A 20,364-nucleotide genomic window follows, 5' to 3' on the forward strand; every position below is an offset into this window, starting at 1 on the left:
TGGTTCATGAGTTCAAGCCCCATGTGGGGCTCTGCGCTGACAGCTGGGAGCCTGGAGCCTGCTTCAGATTCTGTATCTCCCTCTCTCTGTCCCTTCCCCACTCATGCTCTGTCTCTCTCCCTTTCTCTCTCTCAAAAATAAACATTAAAAAATTTTTTTTAAAGAAAGGTAAGGGGAAGAGAATAATGGGTGCTGTTTTATATAGGGTGAGTAAGGAATGTGTGCTCAATAAGGTGACGTCTAACCAAGAGCATGGAGGATGTGAGGAGTGAACCAAGTGGATAACTGGAAACAGCATATTTTAGACAGAGGGAGTAGCAGCAGCATAGATTCAGGCAGGATCATGCTGATATGTTTGAAAAAAAAAAAAAAAAAAGGCAGCAAGACCAGTGTGGTTGGCACTGGGGACCTGGGGGCTGGAACAGCAAATGAGGCCAGAGGACGTCAAGACTAGGGCTGCCCAGGTAGGGCCTGATGCCCACGCAAGACAAGTGACCTTAGCTGACTTACTGTTAAGAATCATGGTGTTAAGGATGGATTCAGGGAAGAAGCTGGAAGAAGAATAGTCAGTTAAGAGGTGAGGGATGGGCTAGGAGGTAGTGGAGGAGGTGAGAAGTGATCGGAGTCTGCATGTATGGAGGGCAGCACCGATAGGAGTTATGGAAGAGTTTGCGCAAAGGATCGTTCTGTTGAGCACACATTCAGTGTGGGGAACAGACCTGTGGGGTGGAGCCCCCGGAGAGTTCAGGAACATGGCATATAGGTAGGGGTGAGAGAAGCTCGGCTCACTGGTGTGCTGCCTTCACTTCACCACTAACACAGGGCCTAGATCAGCCTAATTTGTCCGGACTCCCTGGCTGGAGGGACTGAGCTTAGTGTGTTCTGAAACCTGGCCAGAGTGGCCCCCTGCGTTTGATGCATTTCCATGCAGGAAGAGTTCTGGGAAATAAAGCGGTGGACAGTGCCTTTGCACAGTCCTTGCCTGGGACAGTGGCTTGTCCCTGGGGCTGCTGTTGCTACCGGAAGGATGTCATTGTTTCTGCCCCTGGAATGAGTGTTTGATACCCTTTTCCTCACCATGTTTCAGAATACAAGTCAATTGAGGATTGCGAGGAGCTGGTGATCAATACTACAGCCACAATCAACAACTTGTCTTACTACCAAGTGAAGAATTCCATAATTCAAGACAAAAAGCTATATATTGCTGAATGTAAGTTCAGTGTTGCATTTGGGTAGATGAATGTTTAACATTTTGACTTTATCAGCTAAACACAGACCTGGTGGCATTCATTAAATCAAAGAAGCTGATTAATTCTAAGAAATTGGAATATGGGGAAAAATTAGTGTCCGAGTTCTTGCTTAAGTCTCCTATAGTTTGTATTTTATCACCACTTTGGATTTTTGAGTTATCGGTATTTAGTGAGATACTGGAGCATAACAGCCTTTAAATGAAAACTTAAATTCACTGGTTTTATTTCTCTGGTCCCCAAACCCAGTGCTCATAAAGCTCCTTGTGAGTAATAACATGGATGGAATCCTTGAGGCTGTGCGTGTTTTTGGAAATCTCTCCCAGGACCACGACATCTGTGATTTCATTGTGCAGAAAAACGGTGAGTTAATGATACTCAGTGTTCCTCAACATGCACTTAACAGCTAAGCAGTACTAGAGCTTGGGTCACGATGGTGTGATACTTGTTTCCGCGTTGGGATGAGCAGTGCTTTACATGCTGTTCTATCTGTATGGAAGGTTCTCCACTCAGTGTGCCAGGATGGCTCGAGCCCGTGTTCTCAGGGTTCCTCTCTCCCTTGTGCGTGGTCCTCCGACTTCTGAGAGGGGTGTGTGTGTGTGTGTGTGTGTGTGTGTGTGTGTGTATAAGGGAAACAAATAATTTATAGTCATCATTACTGTCCATGAGAATGGACTCAGGAGCCATTCCCCTTCAAGTACTAGAATGTCCATTATAACCCTACTTGTAATAGCAACAAATGGAAAAAACCCAAGTGTGAATACATTATGATATGTTCATGCAACAAAAAGTTCTACACCAATTAAAATAAGTGAACTAGAGGTTTATGGATCAACATAGATCAGCCTCAACCATGTAATACAGGAGCAAAACAGCTAGGGATTCGAGGTATATACAGAATAATGCCATTAATATAGGTTTTAGAACATGCATAACAATCTCGCGTATTGTTTATGTAATGTACTTGTATAGTAATGGTATAAAGGTACAAATGGCATTTGGAAATTATAAACTCCATATTTAAGACAGAAGTCACCTTTGGAGGGGAAGGGAGGCCCGAAGATATAAAACTGGATCTGTAACTTTTTTTTTAAGTTTATTTTTTTTATTTTGAGGTGGGGAGGGGAAGAGAGAGGGAGACAGAGAATTCCAAGCAGGTTCTGTGCTGCCATCTGAGGAACCTGACTCAGGGCTTAATTCCAAGAACCACGAGAGCATGACCTGAGGTGAAATCAAGAGTCAGTCACTTCGGGTGCCTGGGGGGCTCCGTCAGTTAAGCATCTGACTCTTGATTTCGGCTCAGGTCACCGTCTCATGGGTTTGTGGAATAGAGCCCCGAGTCCCACTCTGTGCTGACAGCCTGCTTGGGATTCTCTCTCTCTCTGCCCTTCCCCCTCCCTCCCCCACTCATGCTCTTCCTCTCTAAATAAATAAACAAACTTAGAAAAATGTCCAGGGGTACCTGGGTGGCTCAGTTCATTAGGCCTCAGCTTTGGCTCCTGTTCTGGCTCAGGTCATGATCTTGCAGTTCATGAGTTCAGAACCTGGGTTGGGCTCTGTGCTGACAGCTCAGAGCCTGGGGCCGGCTTCACATTCTGTGTCTCCCTTTCTCTGTGTTCCCCCCCTGCTCATGCTCTGCCTCTCTGTCTCTCAAAAATAAATATTAAAAAAAAAAAAAAAGTCAGATGCTAAACTGACTGAGCCACACAGGCACTCCTGTAACATTTTATTTCTTAAGCTGGGTGCCAGGTACACAAGATAACCATCCTCTATACGTCTCAAATATTTCATGTAAGTATAATACCTAAAAGTTCCTAATTATCCATGATAGCAAATTTAGGTAGTACAGCTATTAGGGGGAAAAAGTAGCAGCAGCAAACGGTCACCCATCATCTCACTCCCCCAGAGATAACTGTTAACATTTGGTGCACATTCTTTAGACTCTTAAACACACACATGTATGTGTCTGACTCATCAATGAGACCAAAGTCAGAACAAGATGGCCACCTCTCAGGTGGCAGAGAGGAGGCAGAACACACACTTTATCCAACTTTCCCCAACCCATTGCCCAACCCCTGCTGGGGGTATAAGAAAACAGAACAGATAGTTCCATTTCCTAGAAGTAAGGGAAAATGGTTCCTAGAGGTGGGGAGCCTGTCTTGATTTGAGCTGCCCCCCCACCCCAGAAGTCCTGCCTTGCTACAGGCCGGTTTCCAGCCATCTGAGCAATTCTTCTTTTACAAGTCCTAGAAGACTTTAGAGAAAATCTCAACAGGAGCCTACTCTCCCTTGGGGTTCTGTATTTAATTTTTTGAAAGAATTTTTTTTTTTGAGAGAGAGAGAGAGAAAGAGAGAACACCAGCGGGGAGAGGGGCAGAGAGAGACAGGGACAGAGGGTCTGAAGCAGGCTCTGCACTGACATCCTGATGCAGAGCTTGAACTCAGGAACTGCGAGCTCATGACCTGTGCCCAAGTCGGATGCTTAACTGACTGAGCCTCCCAGGCGCCCCTGGGGTTGTGTATTTAAAGAAAATTGCTGCAAAGGTTCAAAAGTGCCCTTGAGAAGAATCAGATGTTAGAGATGAATGTCACCTGTGTGGTTGGTTGGAATTTGTGATTTTTTTTTTCCCCCCCTAGCAACTGTAAGGGACTATATCATTGCCCTGAAGAGGGAGCTGCTGCCTGGGTCAGATACACCACTACTGGGGTACCAAGGACCTAAGGGCTGGGGTGCAGGTTCTAGATGCAGTGGATGTTGGGAAACCCACAGCTGGGCATGAGTAAAGCCTTCGGAAGAATGGATTAAGTCCCTTAGCTGAGTTTCCGGTTTTTCAAGCCACTCCCCATTTCCCCCTTTGCCATTTATAAACTAAGGTACAGCTGGGAACCCTGAGCTTTATTGGTCCACATTTGTTCTCTGCCCTCCCAGTACACAAGTTCATGATCGCACTGCTGGATGCTAAGCATCAGGATATTTGCTTTTCTGCCTGTGGTGTTCTCCTAAATCTCACTGTGGATAAAGACAAGCGTGTCATTCTAAAAGAAGGAGGTGGCATTAAAAAGTAAGTTTCAAGGCATGGAGTCCCGACTCTCAGATTTCAGAGGGAATAGTTTCCCAGGGAGCTCGGGCCCCTCTCGTCACTCTTCTGGAGTGGAGGTATTTCAGCATTTGGAACTGCCAAGCTATGGCTGAAGAGGGAATTTAGGTGCCACTGGCCCCTTAAAACAATTCAGAAGTAGGTTATTGCTACCTTGTAGCTACTTAAGTTTATAGATGTGAAATGTTAAAAAAATAATCACTGAATTACATATAATACATATTAAAGAATACAGGATCATCATCACTAGGCTAAAAATACAAAAAATTAAAGAGACTCTGACCAATAACTTAAACAAAATTTTCTAAGTTTATTTATTTTGAGAGGGACAGAGACAGCTCCAGTGGGGAAGGGGCGGAGACCGAGGGAGAGAGAGAGAATCCCAAGCAAATTCTGCACCCTGAGATCATGACCTGAGCTGAAACCAAGAGTCCGAAGCTTAACCAATTGAGCCACTCAGGCTCCCCTCTAATAACTTCTTAATCTGACTTTCATTGACTCAGGTTGGTAGATTGTTTAAGACATTTTGGTCCCACCGACTGGCAGCTGGCCTGCTTGGTTTGCAAAACTTTATGGAACTTCAGTGAAAATATCACCAATGCTTCATCATGTTTTGGAGATGAAGACACCAACACGCTGTTAGTCCTGCTGCCATCATTTTTAGGTAAGACTCCAGACTGTGAGTCATGAGTTTTATCAGAGTAGGAGAAATCTTTTCTGTGACCAGCATGGGTAAAGATTAGTATGTGTTGGAGTAGCTGTGTAAGTTTGGAAATAATCTGGGAAGATGCAGAATGTTATTTACAGTGGGGACACAAGGACTCTACCTCACTGCATACTGTCATGATTTCTTCTGTGGTTTTTGCTTTTCTTCTTCTTTTTTTAAATATAGTTTATTGTTAAATTGGTTTCCGTACAACACCCAGTGCTCATCCCAATAAGTGCTCTCCTCCATGCCCATCACCCATTTTCCCCTCTCCCCCACCCCTGTCAACCCTCAGTTTGTTCTCAGTATTTGAGTCTCTTATGGTTTGCCTCCCTCCCTCCCTGTAATTATTTTTTCCCCTTCCCCTCCCCCATGGTCTTCTGTTAAGTATCTTCTGATCTACTTTTTTCCCCCCTTTTTTGCATTTCTTTATAAACTGCCTAAGTACCAGATCTCAGCACATATTATTGCTGTTGTTTAAAAATATATAACATTGTTGGAATTGATAAAATATGGCTAAAAGCTACTCTCGATTAAGTCATGGTTTTAATGGATCTGTACATTTTAATTAGCAGCTATATTAATTATCATGTGGAGCAAAGTCTGTGAAACTATTTCACATTGCAGTGGAGTTCAGACCACTGAAAGGGAAGAAATCACTGATACAAACCAAAGGAAAGAGGATAGTTTCTTACATTAAAAAAAAAAAAGGTTTTTTAGGGGAATTTTTCTCATTCTGGGGTTAGGTCTAAAAACAATGATTTGAATAAGTAAATGAATTTTTCAATAATCCTTTTTCCCAAAATGGAGGTCATGTCTGTACCATTGTCCAGCCACTGTGTTGTGACTCAGAAGCCAATTCCAATGCTGGTGTTCTCTCGTGGAGTGATTCAACAAGAGAATTTCAGGACCTGTCTTTTCATTTCTGAGATGGGGACATGATAACCCTTGCCCTGGTCCAGGGCCTAGTGAGGATCAACTAAGCATCTGAGCGTATAAGGGAAAGACCACATGGCCCTTAGGCAGACAGTTCTGAGTTTAAGTCCTTGCTTTTGTCACATATAAGTTTTTAATGTTGGGCTTAACCTCCCTGAACTGGTATTTTTTCATCTGTAAGCTAGGGACAATTGGCTACTTTGCAGAGTTGTTAGAATGATAAAGGAGAAGACATTGTACAGAGAGCTGATACACAGTGCCGGACACACAAGTCCTCAAATCAGGGCTGTGAAAGTGCTTTGAAAACTGTTATAACAACGTTATTAAACAGGAACTCAGAACCAGAAGTTATTTGGAAGAATCAGGACTGTTAGGTCGATGTGAAATTTGTTCTTTCCAAGTAAATATAATTTTGTGGGTGTAGGAATAAGAAAAAAAGAACATGATTTTAAATCCTTGAGGTTCACCGTTTGCTCTGTGAACGCTAAGCTTTCTCAGGTTGCCAGGAGCAGAGTGCCGTGCTCAACTTGCCTTAATTCTGTTCTCAAGGTGGGCAGAACATTGGAATCAGGTGTGGAATTTAAAAGCACTTACTCGTCCTGGCCCCATCCCCGAAAATGCTCATTTAGGAGCTCTGGGGTGAGGCTAGTTGTCTGCATTTTTTTTCAAAGTTCCACAGGTGAATTTGCTCTGCAGCCGGGGCTTGACCATCCCCACATGGTCAATGAAGGAGTTTTAGGAAAGGATGCATAGGGAAGAAGGAAGCCAGGAAATGAGCACATTACCCTAAGCCTGCTGGAGGGGCTCTCAGGACCTGGAAGGTGGTTCCAGATGAAACCAGAGGCCCTGAGTGACCCCTTCAGTGGTAGGCCATCATCTGCTCGGCCTCTGCTGTGATGCAAAATGTCCCCAGAGGCTCCTGCTCCGTCATGGCTTCCACTCTCTCAAGGCTTCTTACTGCTGCCTTCAGCATGCACGTCCTCTGTTGTTGGCACACCTTTCTATGTGTCTCCCATTTGGGGAAGAGGTGTGGATGGTTTGCTGAATCCCTCCCTTGGGGTGCAGGGCTTTCAGAGCTTAGGCAGCAGCTGCCTGCACCACAGCCTGCCTGTGGCTTCCTTCAGCACGTAGGTTCAGGGTGGTCAACCTTAAATAAGAAAATGGCGGGGCCATGTTGCATATGGGCCCCTTTGAATTTTTTTTAATTAAAAAATTTTATTTTGAAGTTTATTCATTTTTGAGAAAGAGAGAGTGCAGGGGAGGGGCAGAGAGAGACGTAGACACAGAATCCGAAGCAGTTTCTAGGCTCTGGGCTGTCAGCACAGAGCCCACACGGGGCTGAACTCACGAACCCACGAGATCATGACCTGAGCCAAAGTCGAATGCTTGACCGAGCCACCCAGGCGCCCCACATAAGGGCCAGCCCCCTGGAACCCGATGTGGGCACAGCCAGCTTCTCAGCAGAGTGCAGTTTTTCATTCTAGTAGCCCCTCCCTTAGCCTTCTCTTAGAACCAGGTCAAGCTTCTCCTTGTGCTTCCCCAACCTCTGAGCCTTTGCATGTGCCTATCCCTTACCTGCCTAGCCAGGTGCTGCTCGTCCCTGTGCAGACCCTTCTCCCACACCTTTTCAAGCCCACAGTTGAGTCATAAGAAATCTGTACTTCTTAAATAGCTATCCTGAACTCATAACGTCTCCTGTGTTACTGTTTTGTAACTTTTATCTTGTTTCCCCACTCCAGCTGAGCCTAAGGGAAACCATATTGCCTCATACCAAGTAGATCCTTGATAGATGCCTGTAGGTTGGCTTTCTTTCCTTTTTAAGTTTATTTACTGTGTGTGTGTGTGTGTGTGTGTGTGTGAGAGAGAGAGAGAGAGAGAAAGAGAAAGAGAGTGAGAGAGAGACAGCATGAGCGTGAGCAGGGGAGGGGCAGAGAGAGAAGGAGAGAGAGAATCCTGAGCAGGCTCTATTCTGTCAGTACAGAGCCAAATGTGGGGCCCGGGTCCCCAGAGCCAGAAGATCATGACCTGAGCCAAGATCAAGAGTCAGATGTTTAACAGACTGAGCCACTCAGGCACCCTGATTGGCTAACTTTCTAAATCCTCACCCTAAACCGTGGAAGGAGGCTGTGGCATGGATAGCAAAAATAAACACATTTGATCAGGGAGTCACAGTGTGTCATGGATTTCTCACGTGATCATGAGGCCCTCCTTACAAATTCTGAGGACTGGGCTCTTCCCTGGTTTTTCCTTGTGCAGTACTAGCCTCAGACCCTTACCTCTGAAGCTATGTCTGACCAGCTGGGACACAGCAATTTATATGGAAAGGTGAGTGAGAGTGTACTTGCATTCCAATTATTTCACAAAGATAGCTAAAAAGCTGACCATTTTGAAAACAGGATGAGCTATTAAATCACAAAGCCCCACATTGAAGTATGCACTGTTTTTAGAAATAATGACCAGGCAGTTAATTCGTATAGTAATAGAAGTTAGCCAACTTTTTTTTTTTTTTTTTTTGATGGGTGACTGAGGAAAAACAAAAAAAGAAAGTAATAGTCCTCAACATGGTTAGGACATTGGGATGTTGATGTTCTTTTTGGAAAGTAGCTTAAAAAGAGTGTTGTGTAAAATATTCTGATGTATTGCGGTCACTTTTTATAAACTCATCAGTAGTGTGTTTGTCTTGATGTTTATCTTCAGTGATGCACACTAGTCTGGCATACCATTCTACCATGAGCTTCTCCCAAAAGAGCTGGTAACTGGTGATCAGTGTGTGCAGTTTATTATTAACGTGAAGAACACAGGTTATTTTATGTTCATCCTAAAGTATGTGCAACTTAGCATCCAGGTTATGAGACCAGAGATAGAGTGAGGTCCAGAGTTCAAGTTAAAGGATCACATTAAAGGGGAAGCAGGATACTTAAACTACAACAGAGATCATGATCTAATGATGACTGAGAAATGTATTATTTTGGGTTCTTTACTCCTTTCTACACCTTTCTAAAAACTGTCCCTTAAATTCTAGTATTAGAAGTAATTAGTATTAATATTAGTATTAGAAGCTTCTAATTAGCATTAGAAGCTTAAGAATGATTGGTTATCAGAATCAATGCTTTTCACCCTGTGTGCAACATCTTTAAAAAAATGAAGTGGTAGCAAAGAAAGAAAATACCAGAATATATTACATGCAGTAAGACTAAGTATTCTATTGTGAAATGGTTGTTAATTGTAAATAAATATGTAAGTCATAATGTATGGTCCTGACGTGTGTATCTTTTAGGTCACAGTCAAGGGTTTGAAAATCATAGATATAAATTGTTCTTGAATTTGCCTCTGCTATTCTTACTGCAAAGACTACCCATTACAAAATTTAATACCTAGTGTCGTAGGGCACTTTCTTATGCATTTGCTGTATTTACTTTCAAACTTTAGACTGCTTTTTGCTTACCTGTAGCTGTTTGGCCACTTTTGTTATCTTGTCTAAACCAACTTAAAATTAATAGGGTTCGAGTGTGGAGTAACTAATCATAGGCCAGACCTCAAGAAAAGTAACACAGTCTTGACGTTAGATTGAAAAAAAGCCCTAAAACACGCAAATAGAGATTTGCTAAACCCACTAAATCCAACCAAAGCCTGTGCAGAGGAAGGAACTGCCAAGTGCCTGGGCAGCCGGCAGCCCTAAGCCTCTTTCAAAAGAAGGGCATTAAAGAAGAGAATTCATTGTCTGACAGGAGTTTGTGCTCAGAAAACCTGGAAAACCGTAGGCAGGAAGAGGATGGAGAAACCTGAAAGCTCTCCGTCTCTCAGGCTTCTCTTGTCTGCAAGTAGCCCAATAAGGGCTTTGAAGGCCCAGAACGCCATCTCCTCTCTTCAAGGCCCTGGTGAGCTGGTGGGTGGGGAGGTCCAGGTTTGCCTACAGGGGCCGGGAGTGCCTCACAGGGAGTGCCTTGCTGAAGTGTTTGTGTCTGTCCAGAACTTATCTCTGAGCTGCATAGCTGTCCTCTTGGTTGGAGGAGAGGAGGGGGAGGTACAAACTGGGATTCCTTATCTAACTACTAACACCAGCAGTGCCAAGGTACACAGGATGCACGAAAATACTCAGTGCAGAAAATTCGATGTAAACAGTAAGGAAGCATTTGATAATAGGATTTTAACTGGCCTTATGAAAAAGTTATGTAAGTAGCAATATTTGTGGTCATTTTAGGGCTTAGTGGTTACCACTTAACGATGTCTGCCTCAGCCGCAGACCTAGGAGGTGGAAGAGCCAGTCTTCTGACCGGCAGGCCAGTCCGTTTTCCTAAAGCCCTTAACCTGGGGGGTGAGGCCCACTATAAACAAGCAAAAATATTGGCACAGAAACCTCAGCGGCCGTTTATCTTCCTATTTTGGCTGGATATACTTTCAGTGTTTACAGAAGTCAGGGTGCCCTTGGAATAAGAAGCAAATTAAGGTTGTAATTTTGCCTTTTTTTTTTTTTTTAACTAGTGCTTTTCGACATTATACNTAAGCCACACAGGCGCCCCCTCACTTGGGGTTCTAATACTACTTCAGATTCTTAAAGTCTCTCACTTGTCACTGTTATTGGTGAGAGCATAGGGGGCTTTTCAAGGAAGTACACGGGGGCTGCTTCAAAGCCAGCAAAATTGATTTTCAAATCAAGTGTCAAATTCAACCGTGTTACTTTCTGAAAAGATTTCCTGATTCCTTTTATACCTGTCAACCACTGAAGCAATTCACTTTTCTAATGTGCAGATAAGGAGTAACTATTAATATTTTGTTTCTCCAGAGAAATGGTGATCTGACTTTTAGATGTGGATATAAACACTTGGGGATTAGTTGAAATAAGAGCTCAACTCAAANTTGAGAAGATTATTGTCCTTTTTATGGTGAAGCACTACTTTTATACTTTTCATTTTTAAAAATTTTTAAGTTTGTTTATTTAATTAGAGAGCACAAGTGGGGGAAAGGGAGAGGGAGAGAGTGAATATTAAGCAGGCTTCACGCCCAGCACAGAGCCCAACTCCAGGCTCAATCTCGCAAACCAGAGCATCATGACTTGAGCTGAAATCAAGAGTTAGACACTGAGCCATGCAGGTGCCCCAAGAATTAACTCCTATAAAAAACCACATTTTTAACCCCCAAATCCTATCTGTGTCACACTGGAATTAGAGATGACCAAGGATGAATTTAACTTATGCCATCAAAATTTAAACTTTAACCAATAGGATTACATGCCAAAATAATTGCTGTGATTTTAATTTTTCGGATACAGATGAAGAACTAGCACTGGATGGCAGTTTTGACCCAGACCTAAAAAACTACCACAAACTCCAGTGGGAAACAGAATTCAGACCTGTGGCACAGCAGCTTCTGAACCGAATTCAGAGTCACCACACCTTCCTGGAACCCCTGCCTATTCCTTCTTTCTAACGTTGATACAGATTAACAACAGAAGCAAGAAGTCAGGGCTCCTTCATTCTTAAGAAGTGGTAACAAACATGAATATTTGTTTTTAAGTATGGACAAATAGTGAAAGTTTTTCAGATACTGATTTTACGGAGTAGTCTAAGTATTTTAAAAGAAATAGGCCTTTATTTTTCATTAGGTATTAGGGGGAAATGAATATAAATGTACTCTCTGCTCTGAGAAATGTAAGATGAAAATATATTCACAGTTTTTCTAAGTAAATGACTTCTTCTATTCTGTATTAAATACTTCAGTTCCAGTCTTAAAATTGGATTTAACAACTTTGGAATTTAAGTGTGTGTCAGTTCAGTAAGTGACCCATGCAATGAAGACTCTTAGATTTTTGTGTCTGGGAAAGAACAGTGGTCAACACTATGAGGAACACATCACTATGTAAACATCTGTATTGATTCTTCATCCTCTAATAATAATTTTCTGGTCAGGTACCAGTATTTTTCTTGTTCTCCTATTAAGGGCAGGAGTAAGCAGAAAAACTTAGGGAAGACTGCTTTGGACAATCTACTCTATTAAATAAGTAAAATAGATGAAAAAGGGAGTATTTTACCTCTTTTCATTTGAAATAAAATGACTAGACCACACAGTCCTTCTAATTGTAACTCTCTGTGGCTAGGGAGGTGATGGAACATTATCAGGGTCTAGGCTTAGGTATACGGCAGGTCTCAGCTTGAATCCCAGCTGTGTCCTGCGTGGGCCTCGGGCAAGCTACTTAATTTCTTTAACTTCGTCTGTAAAATGGGAATAATAAAATAGGAATGTTTTATTCTAGTGCAGTTTGCGGGGGGAAAAACATTAAATGGGCAAGTTGCCTAGCACAATGTCTGATGTGATAGTAGTACTCAATAAATTATAGCATTATGATGGTAATTAATTTATTAGTTTACTATTCTTTGCAGGGTAAGTTTGGCCTTCGACTAAATGACAAAAACCAAAGAAACTGAGATTGCTATTATCCTACATTAGCCAAGTGAAGATTTGGAACTAAAAGTAGAGGCACTACTCTGCTTGGAGAAAAGCTATTATGAGTGGCCCCTCTCTCACCCTACAAAATACCAAGACTAATGGGATGAAGGCAGGTACTTCAGACTGGATGGGCTCTTAAAGACCATTAGAAAATAATATCTAAATTTCCAGGAACAAATAGACTTTCCAAGGGCCCTTCTAGTCTGGGCCTCATCTCTGACGAGGGCTCAGCAAAATTCCATAGGAACACTTCCCTTACTATATAGTCTGAGGGGCTGATCTCTCAAAACCATTTAAGGATCTATTTTTTTTTTTTAAATCCATAGAAGGCTCTATATTCTACTTTCTGTGAAACANTTTTTAACTAACATAAGAACTCCTGGTGGAATACCAGTATACCTGTTCTCCATATAAACTCTTCACCCTCAGACTCCTGTGCAAGCTGAACCTTTTGGAACCATCTCTCTGCCTTCCCCTCCACTTTTTTAAAAGATTTTTTCTTAAGGGATCTCTACACTGCACATGAGGCTTAAAAATCACAACCCTGAGATCAAGAGTTGCATGCTCTTGACTGACCAAGCCAGCCAGGCACCCTTGCCTTTTGTGAAAACTGATAAAAAAAACACGTAACATAAAATTTATCATACTGTTTTTAAATGTACAGTTTAGTAGTGTTAGGTATATTCACATTGCTCTTCAGCAGAGCTCTAGAACTTTTTCATCTTGCAAAACTAAAACTCTGTTTAAAAAAAATCACCATTTCCTCTTCCCCCCAGCTCCTAGCAACCACCGCTCTACTTTCTGTTTCTATAAATTTGATTAGATACCTCACATAAGTGGAATCATATAGTACTTGTCTTCTTGTACTGGCTTGTTTCACTCAGCATAATATCCTCAAAGTTGATTCTTGTTGAAGCATGTGACAGGATGTTCTTCCTTTTTAAAGCTGAATCGGGGGCGCCTGGGTGGCTCAGTCGGTTGAGCGTCTGACTTTAGCTCAGGTCATGATCTCACGGTTCGTGAGTTTGAGCCCTGTGTCGGGCTCGGTGCTGATAGCTAGCTCAGAGCCTGGAGGCTGCTTCAGATTTTGTGTCTCCCTCTCTCTCTGACCCTCCCCTGCTCACGCTCTCTCTCTCTCTCTCTCTCTCTCAGAAATAAATAAAAATATTAAAACAAATTTTTTAAGCTGAATCGTATTTCCTTATATGTATATGCCACATTTTGCTTATCCAGTCATCCATCAATGGACATTTGGGTTGCTTCTACCTCATGGCTATTGTGAATAATACCCTGTGAACGTGGTATGTAAATAGCTCTTTGAGATCCTCCTTTCAACTCTTTTGGGTATATACCCAGAAGTGGAATTACTGGATTGTATAGTAGTTCTACTTTTAATTTTGGGGGGAATATCTAAAGTGTTTTCCATTGAGGCTCCACCATTTTACATTACCACCAACAGTGCACAAAGGTTCAAATTTCTTCATATCTTTGCCAATGCTTGTTATTTGTTATATTAGTCATCATAATAGGTCTAAAGTGATATGTCATTGTGGTTGATTTGCATTTCTCTAATTACCAGTGATGTTGAGTATATTTTCATCTGTTTGTTGACTGTTTGTATATCTTCCCTGGATTAATGTCCATTCAAGTCCTTTGCCCAGGTTTTAGTCGGTCTGTTTGGGTTTTCTGTTGTTGAGTCGAAGGAGTCCTTTATATATTCTGGCTATTAACCCCTGATCAATCATATGATTTGCAAATATTTTCTCCCATTCCATAGATTGCATTTTCACTCTGTTGATTATGCCCTTTGATGCACAGAAGTTTTTTGTTTGTTTTTATTTTTTATTTATTTATTTTTTTTGGCAGTACAAGATACCTTTATTTATTTACTTTTACAAATAGTTTATTGTCAAGTTGGTTTCCATATAACACCCAGTGCTCATCCCCTCAAGTGCCCTCCTCCATGCCCATCACCCCCCTTCCCCTCTCCCTCACTCCCATTAGCCCTCAGTTTGTTCTCAGCATTCAAGAGTCTCTCATGGTTTGCCCCTCTCCCTCTCCCCCACTATTTCCCCCCTTCTTTTCCCCCATGGTCCTCTGTTAAGTTCCTCCTAATCCTTGTATACGTGCAAACATACGGTATTTGTCCTTCTCTGACTGACTTATTTTGCTCAGCATAACCCCCTCAAGGTCCATCCATGTTGCTACACATGGCCAGATTTCATTGTTTCTCAATGACATGTAGTATTCCATGGTATAGATAAACCACATCTTCTTGATCCATTCGTCCGTTGATGGACACTTAGGCTCTTTCCATGTTTTGGCGATTGTGGAGAGTGCTGCTATGAACATTGGGGTACATGTGCTCCTATGCATCAGCACCCCTCTATCCCTTGGGTAAATTTCTAGGAGTGCTATTGCTGGGTCATAGGGGAGTTTTATTGTTAATTTCATTTCTTCATTGAGTCATTGGATGTTTAGTAGCATGTTTAGCCTCCACTTATTTGTGTTTCTTCCAGTTTTTTTTCCTTGTAATTGATTTCTAGTTTTATACTGTTAAGGTCAGAAAAGATGTTTGATGGGACTTTAATGTTAAATTTACTGAGACTTGTTTTGTGGCCTAACGTGATCTATCCTGGAGAATGTTCCATGTGCACTTGAAAAGAAGTGTATTCTGCTCTGTGTGGATGGAATGTTCTATATATATCTGTTAAGTTCATCTGGTCTGGGTCATTCAAAGCCACTGTTTCCTTACTGACTTTTCTGGCTAGACGATCTATCTATTGTTGTAAGTAGAGCATTAATGTCTTGTACTGTTACTGTATTACTGTCAATTTCTTTATGTCCGTTAATATTTGCTTTACATATTTATGTGCTTCTTTGTAGGGTGCATAGATATTTATAAATTTATATCTTTTTGTTAAATTGATTCCTTCGTTATTTTGTAATGCCCTTCTTTGTGTTTTGTTACAGTCTTTGTTTTTAAAGTGCATTTTGATATATAAGTATTGCTCCCCCTGGTTGTTTTCCACTTCCATTTGCATGGAATATCTTTTTCTATCCCTTTACTTTCCGTTTCTGTGTTTCCTTAGGTGTGACATGAGTCTCTTGTAGGCAACATATAAGTGGATCGTGGTTTTTTTTTTTAATCCATTCAGTCCTTTGATTGGAGTATTTAGCTCATTTACAATTAATTATTGATAAGTATGTACCTATTGCTATGTTGCTAATTGTTTCCTGGTTGTTTTTACAGTCCTCTGTTCCTTTTATCTTCTCTTATTCTTGTCTCTTATACTTTGATTACGTTTTTTAGTGTTATGTTTGGATTCCTTTCTCTTATTATTATCTATTACAGGCTTTTAGTTTGTGGTTATCATGAGATTCATATATAACATCCTATGTATATAGCAGTCTATATTAAGTTGATGGTTGCTAAAGTTCAAACACATTTTATTTTTTATTTTATTTATTTATTTATTTTTAAAGAATTTATTCATTTTTGAGAGATAGAAACAGAGCGCAAGCAGGGGTGGGGCAGAGAGAGGGTGACACAGAATCTGAAGCAGGCTCCAAGCTATCAGCACAGAGCCCAATGTGGGGCTCAGACCCACAAACTGTGAGATCATGACCCGAGCTGAAGTCAGACGTCCAACTGACTGAGCCACCCAGGCACCCCAGTTCAAACACATTTTAAAAGCACTACATTCTTACCCCGTCCATATTTTATGTATATGATGTCATATTTTATATATTTTTATTTCATGTATCCTTTAACTAATTTTTAGATATAATTAATTGTACTACTTTTTATCTTTTCACCTACATGCTAGTTTTAAAAGTGATTGATCTATATCTTTATAGGTTTGCTTTTATTGGGGAATTTTTTTTCTTCCATAATTTTCTAACTTCTAGGTATGGCCTTTTCATTTCCATTTAAATGTGCCCTTCTGGGGTGCCTCTGTGGCTCCGTTGGTTGAGCATCCAACTTAAGCTTAGGTCATATCTCATGATTCATGGGTTCGAGCCATGAACATGTGCTGACAGCTCAGAGGCTGGAGCCTGCTTCAGAGTCTGTGTCTCCTTTTCTCTCTGCCCAAACCCTGTGCACACTGAGTGTGTCTCTCTCTCAAAGATTAAAAAAATTAAAAAACTTAAAATTGAATTAAAATTAAAATTAAATTTAAAAAATTAAGCTGTCCTTTTAACATTTCTTCTAAAGTTTAGTGGTGATGAACTCCTTTAACTTTTGTCTGGGGAAGTCTTTATCAATCCTTCAATTCTGAATGATAACTTCGCCAGGTAGAGTATTCTTGGCTGTAGGTTTTTTTCCTTTCAGCACTGAATATATCATGCCACTCACTCTCTTCTGGTCTGCAGATTTTCTGCTGAAAAACCAGCTGATAGCGTTATGGGATTTCTCTTATACATAACGATATTCTTTTCTATGCCTGCTTTTAAGATTCTCTCCTTAAGTTTAATTTTTGACATTTTAATTTTTATATGTCCTGGTATGGACCTCCTTGGGTTCAACTTGTTTGGGGGTGCTCTGTGATTCTTAGACTTGGATGTCTGTTTCCTTCCCCAGGTTAGGGAAGTTTTTAGCTATTATTCATAGAAGTTTTCTGTTCCTTTATTCCCTCTCTTCTCCTTCTGGGACCCCTATAATGCAAATGTTGTTATGATTTTCAAAGTTGTTGCAGAGGTCCCTGAACCTATCCTCATCTTTAATAAATTCTTTTTTCTTTTTTCTGTTCATCATCGATATCCTCCATTACTCTGTCTTCCAGATCACTGATCCGGAAGGAATTCTGTATCCTTTAACCTGTTGTTGATTTCCTCTAGGGTATTTTTCATTTCAGTTATTATATTCTTCAGCTCTGATTGGTTCTTTTTAACATTTTCTATCTCCTTGATGAAGTTCTTACTGAGTTCATCTACTCTTGTCTTAAATCTTGTAAGTATCTTTATGACCATTACTTTGATTTATCAGGTAAAAATTGCTTATCTCCATTTTGCTTAGTTCTTTTTCTGAGCTTTTTGTTTTATTCTTTTACTTAGAACATATTCATCTGTGTCCTCATTTTGTCTAACTCTCTGTGTTTGTTTCTGTGTATTAGGTAGGTTAGCTACATCTCCTGGTCTTGAAAGGAATGCCCATAAGGCTATATACATAGGATGTTATATATGAATCTCATGATAACCACATGAGACAGCATCCTGTGGGGCCCAGTAGCACAATCCTCCCTGGTCATCAGAAGCAGGTGCTCTTGGGTATCCCCTGTGTGGGCTACATGTGCCCTCCCATTATGACACAACTGCTGTGTGCACACTGGTGAGCAGGGTTGTTTCCCAGGGTGGCTGGCTGCAATGACTGGCATAACTATTGCAGGTGCACTGGTGGGTGGGACTNGTGAGCATGCTGGTCAGTGAGGCTCTCCCCTTTCTTAGGGAAGGATTTGCTTTGTAAAGGTGCCAGTCCTGCCGGGCTGCCCACTGGGGTTGGTGGGGCACTAGTGACTCTGGGGGGATGCTGGTCCCAACTGAGGCTACCTGTCAGGTGTGGTGGGACAGGAGCCATTTTTAGAGGGGTGCCAGCTGGGGTGGGTCCTCAGAGAAATGCCAGAGCAGCATGAGCAGTGCTAGCAAGGTAGATGGAAAACAATATAACTAATTCCTCCTACCATCTGGCCAGCTAAGCTGAAGGTAGGCAAGAAAAATGGTGCCAATTTGCATTTCTGTTCCTGCAGAAAGCTCTACAGATGTCTGCCTCTCTGGCACATACCATAAAATTAGTCATTTAATCTCCTTGATGTATAATCCAAGCAAGTTTAAACTGCTGTTTCTGTGCTGGGTTTTAGACAGAGTGATATAGCACTGGCCCTTTACCAGCAAAGTCTCTGTTTTCTGTAGCCTTCTAGCTTTCCTGGAGTTAGGCCTCACTGATTTTCAAATCGAGATGTTACGGATGCTTTTTTCTTTCTTTCTTTTTTTTTTTTTTCAGTGTAGATCTTCAAGGCCGGGATGCTCAAAGTGGGGGTTAGTCTTTGCTCCTCAGGGAGATATCTGCACCTGTGATATCCCTCCTGCTGTGGGTGGCTATCTTGGAGGTTTCATTCCTGACCATGTCTCTCTTCCTATGTTTCTCACTGTGGCTGCTGCTTTATGTGTTTAACTGTCAAAGATGTATTCTGCCATTCTTCAGGTTGTTTTCAGGGTGAGTTGCATTATATGTAGTTGTTGCCATGATATGTCCACAGGAGGAGGTAAGCTCAAGACTCCCTCACTCTGCCATCTTCCTGGAATAAATCTACTTTGTTCTTTCGCAAGAGTGTTTTGAATTTTGGGGGTCCTCTGAGATTTCATATGAATTTTAGGATGGATTTCTCTATTCTTGCAAAAAAAAATGGCATTTTCAAAGAGATTACACTGAATCTATAGATTAGGTATATTGACATCTTAACAATATCCTTAAATCTTTTAATCCATGAACACAAGACATCTTTCCATTTATTTGTGTCTTCTTTAATTTCTCATAGAAGTTTATTGTAGTTTTCAGGCTACAAATCTTTCATCTTCTGGGTGAAACTTATTCCCACGTATTTATTCTTTTTGATGCTATTGTAAATGGAATTATTTTCTTAATTTCCTTTTCAGATTGTTCATTTTTAGTGTATAAAAATGCAACAGGTTTTTGCATGTTGGTTTTGTATCTTACAACTTTGCTGAATTTACTAGTTCTAATAGGTGTGTGTGTGATCTTTAGGGTTTTCTGCAAATAAGGTCATGTTGCAGAGATAACTTGACTCTTCCTTTCCAATTTGAATATCTTTTCTTTTTCTTACCAAATTGTCCTGGCTAGGACTTCCAGAACAATGTTGAATAGACGTGGTGCAAGTAGGGATCCTTGTCTTATACCTGATCATATAAGAAAAGTTTCAGTCTTTTCATTGAATGTGATGTTAGTTATAGGCTTTTCATATATCAGTTTTATTATATTCAAATAGTTTCCTACTAATTCTAGTTTGTTGAGTGTTTTTAATCATGAAAAGGTGTTAAAATTTGTCAAATGCTTTTTCTGAATTGATTGAGATAATCATGTTGGTTTTTTTTTTTTTTTTTTTTGTCCTTCCTTCATTCTGTTAATGTGGTGTATTGCATTGATCATTAATTGTATGTTGAGCCATCCTTGCATTCCAGGAATAAATCCTATTTCATACTTTTGATGTGCTGTTGAATTTTTTTTGCTAGTATTCAGGATTTTTGCAACAGTATTCATCAGGGATATTGGTCTGTACTTCTCTTGTGATGTCTTTTTTAAAGTTTTTATTTTAATTCCAGTTAGTTAACATACAATGTTCTATTAATTTCAGGTGTACAATATAGTGATTCAACATTTCCATACATCCCCTAATTCTCATCAAGGCAAGTGCACGTCTCAATCTCCATTGTCTATTTAACTCATCCACCCACCCATCTCCCTTCTGGTAACTCTGTTTGTTCTCTATGATTAAGAGCCTGTTTCTTGATTTGTCTCTCTTTCTCTGTTATTTTTTCCCTTTGGTTGTTTGTTTCTTAAATTTCATGAGTGAAATCATATGGTATTTGTCTTTCTCTGACTGAGCATTATATTCTCTAGTGCCACCCATGTTGATGCAAATGGTAAGATTTCATTCTTTTTCATGGCTGAGCAATATTCCATTATACATACCATATCTTTATCCATTTATCAGCCAGTGGACATTTGGGCTCTTTCCCTAATTTATCTATTGTAGATAATGCTTCTATAAACATAGGGGTGCATATATCCCTTTGAATTAGCATTTTTGTATTCTTGGGGTAAATACCCAGTAGTATGATTCCTGGATTGTAGGGTAGTTCTATTTTTAACTTCTTGAGGAGACTCCATACTGTTTTCTAGAGTGGCTGCACCAGC

At 40.8% G+C, this 20,364-nt stretch overlaps 1 protein-coding gene across 8 annotated transcripts in view; it reads left to right on the plus strand.

Moving 5' to 3' along the window:
- ARMC2 (armadillo repeat containing 2) overlaps window positions 1-20,364 on the plus strand; it is a 134,827-nt gene that overhangs the window by 96,032 nt on the left and 18,431 nt on the right. For 5 of the 8 annotated variants that reach the window (XM_077780060.1, XM_077780061.1, XM_077780063.1 and 2 more), the window contains 5 exons: window positions 1,088-1,210; window positions 1,497-1,610; window positions 4,177-4,309; window positions 4,849-5,009; window positions 11,257-11,473. In XM_077780060.1, the coding sequence (XP_077636186.1) occupies window positions 1,088-1,210; window positions 1,497-1,610; window positions 4,177-4,309; window positions 4,849-5,009; window positions 11,257-11,414 (689 nt within the window). In that variant the 3' untranslated portion in view covers window positions 11,415-11,473. Of the gene's footprint in view, window positions 1-1,087; window positions 1,211-1,496; window positions 1,611-4,176; window positions 4,310-4,848; window positions 5,010-11,256; window positions 11,474-20,364 lie in introns of those variants that run through there. The other 3 variants (XM_077780064.1, XM_077780065.1, XM_077780066.1) reach the window with 3 other exon arrangements.

The sequence above is a fragment of the Crocuta crocuta genome, unplaced genomic scaffold (genome assembly GCF_008692635.1).
Source record: "Crocuta crocuta isolate KB4526 unplaced genomic scaffold, BGI_CrCroc_1.0 scaffold147, whole genome shotgun sequence".
Taxonomy (NCBI): Eukaryota; Metazoa; Chordata; class Mammalia; order Carnivora; family Hyaenidae; genus Crocuta; species Crocuta crocuta.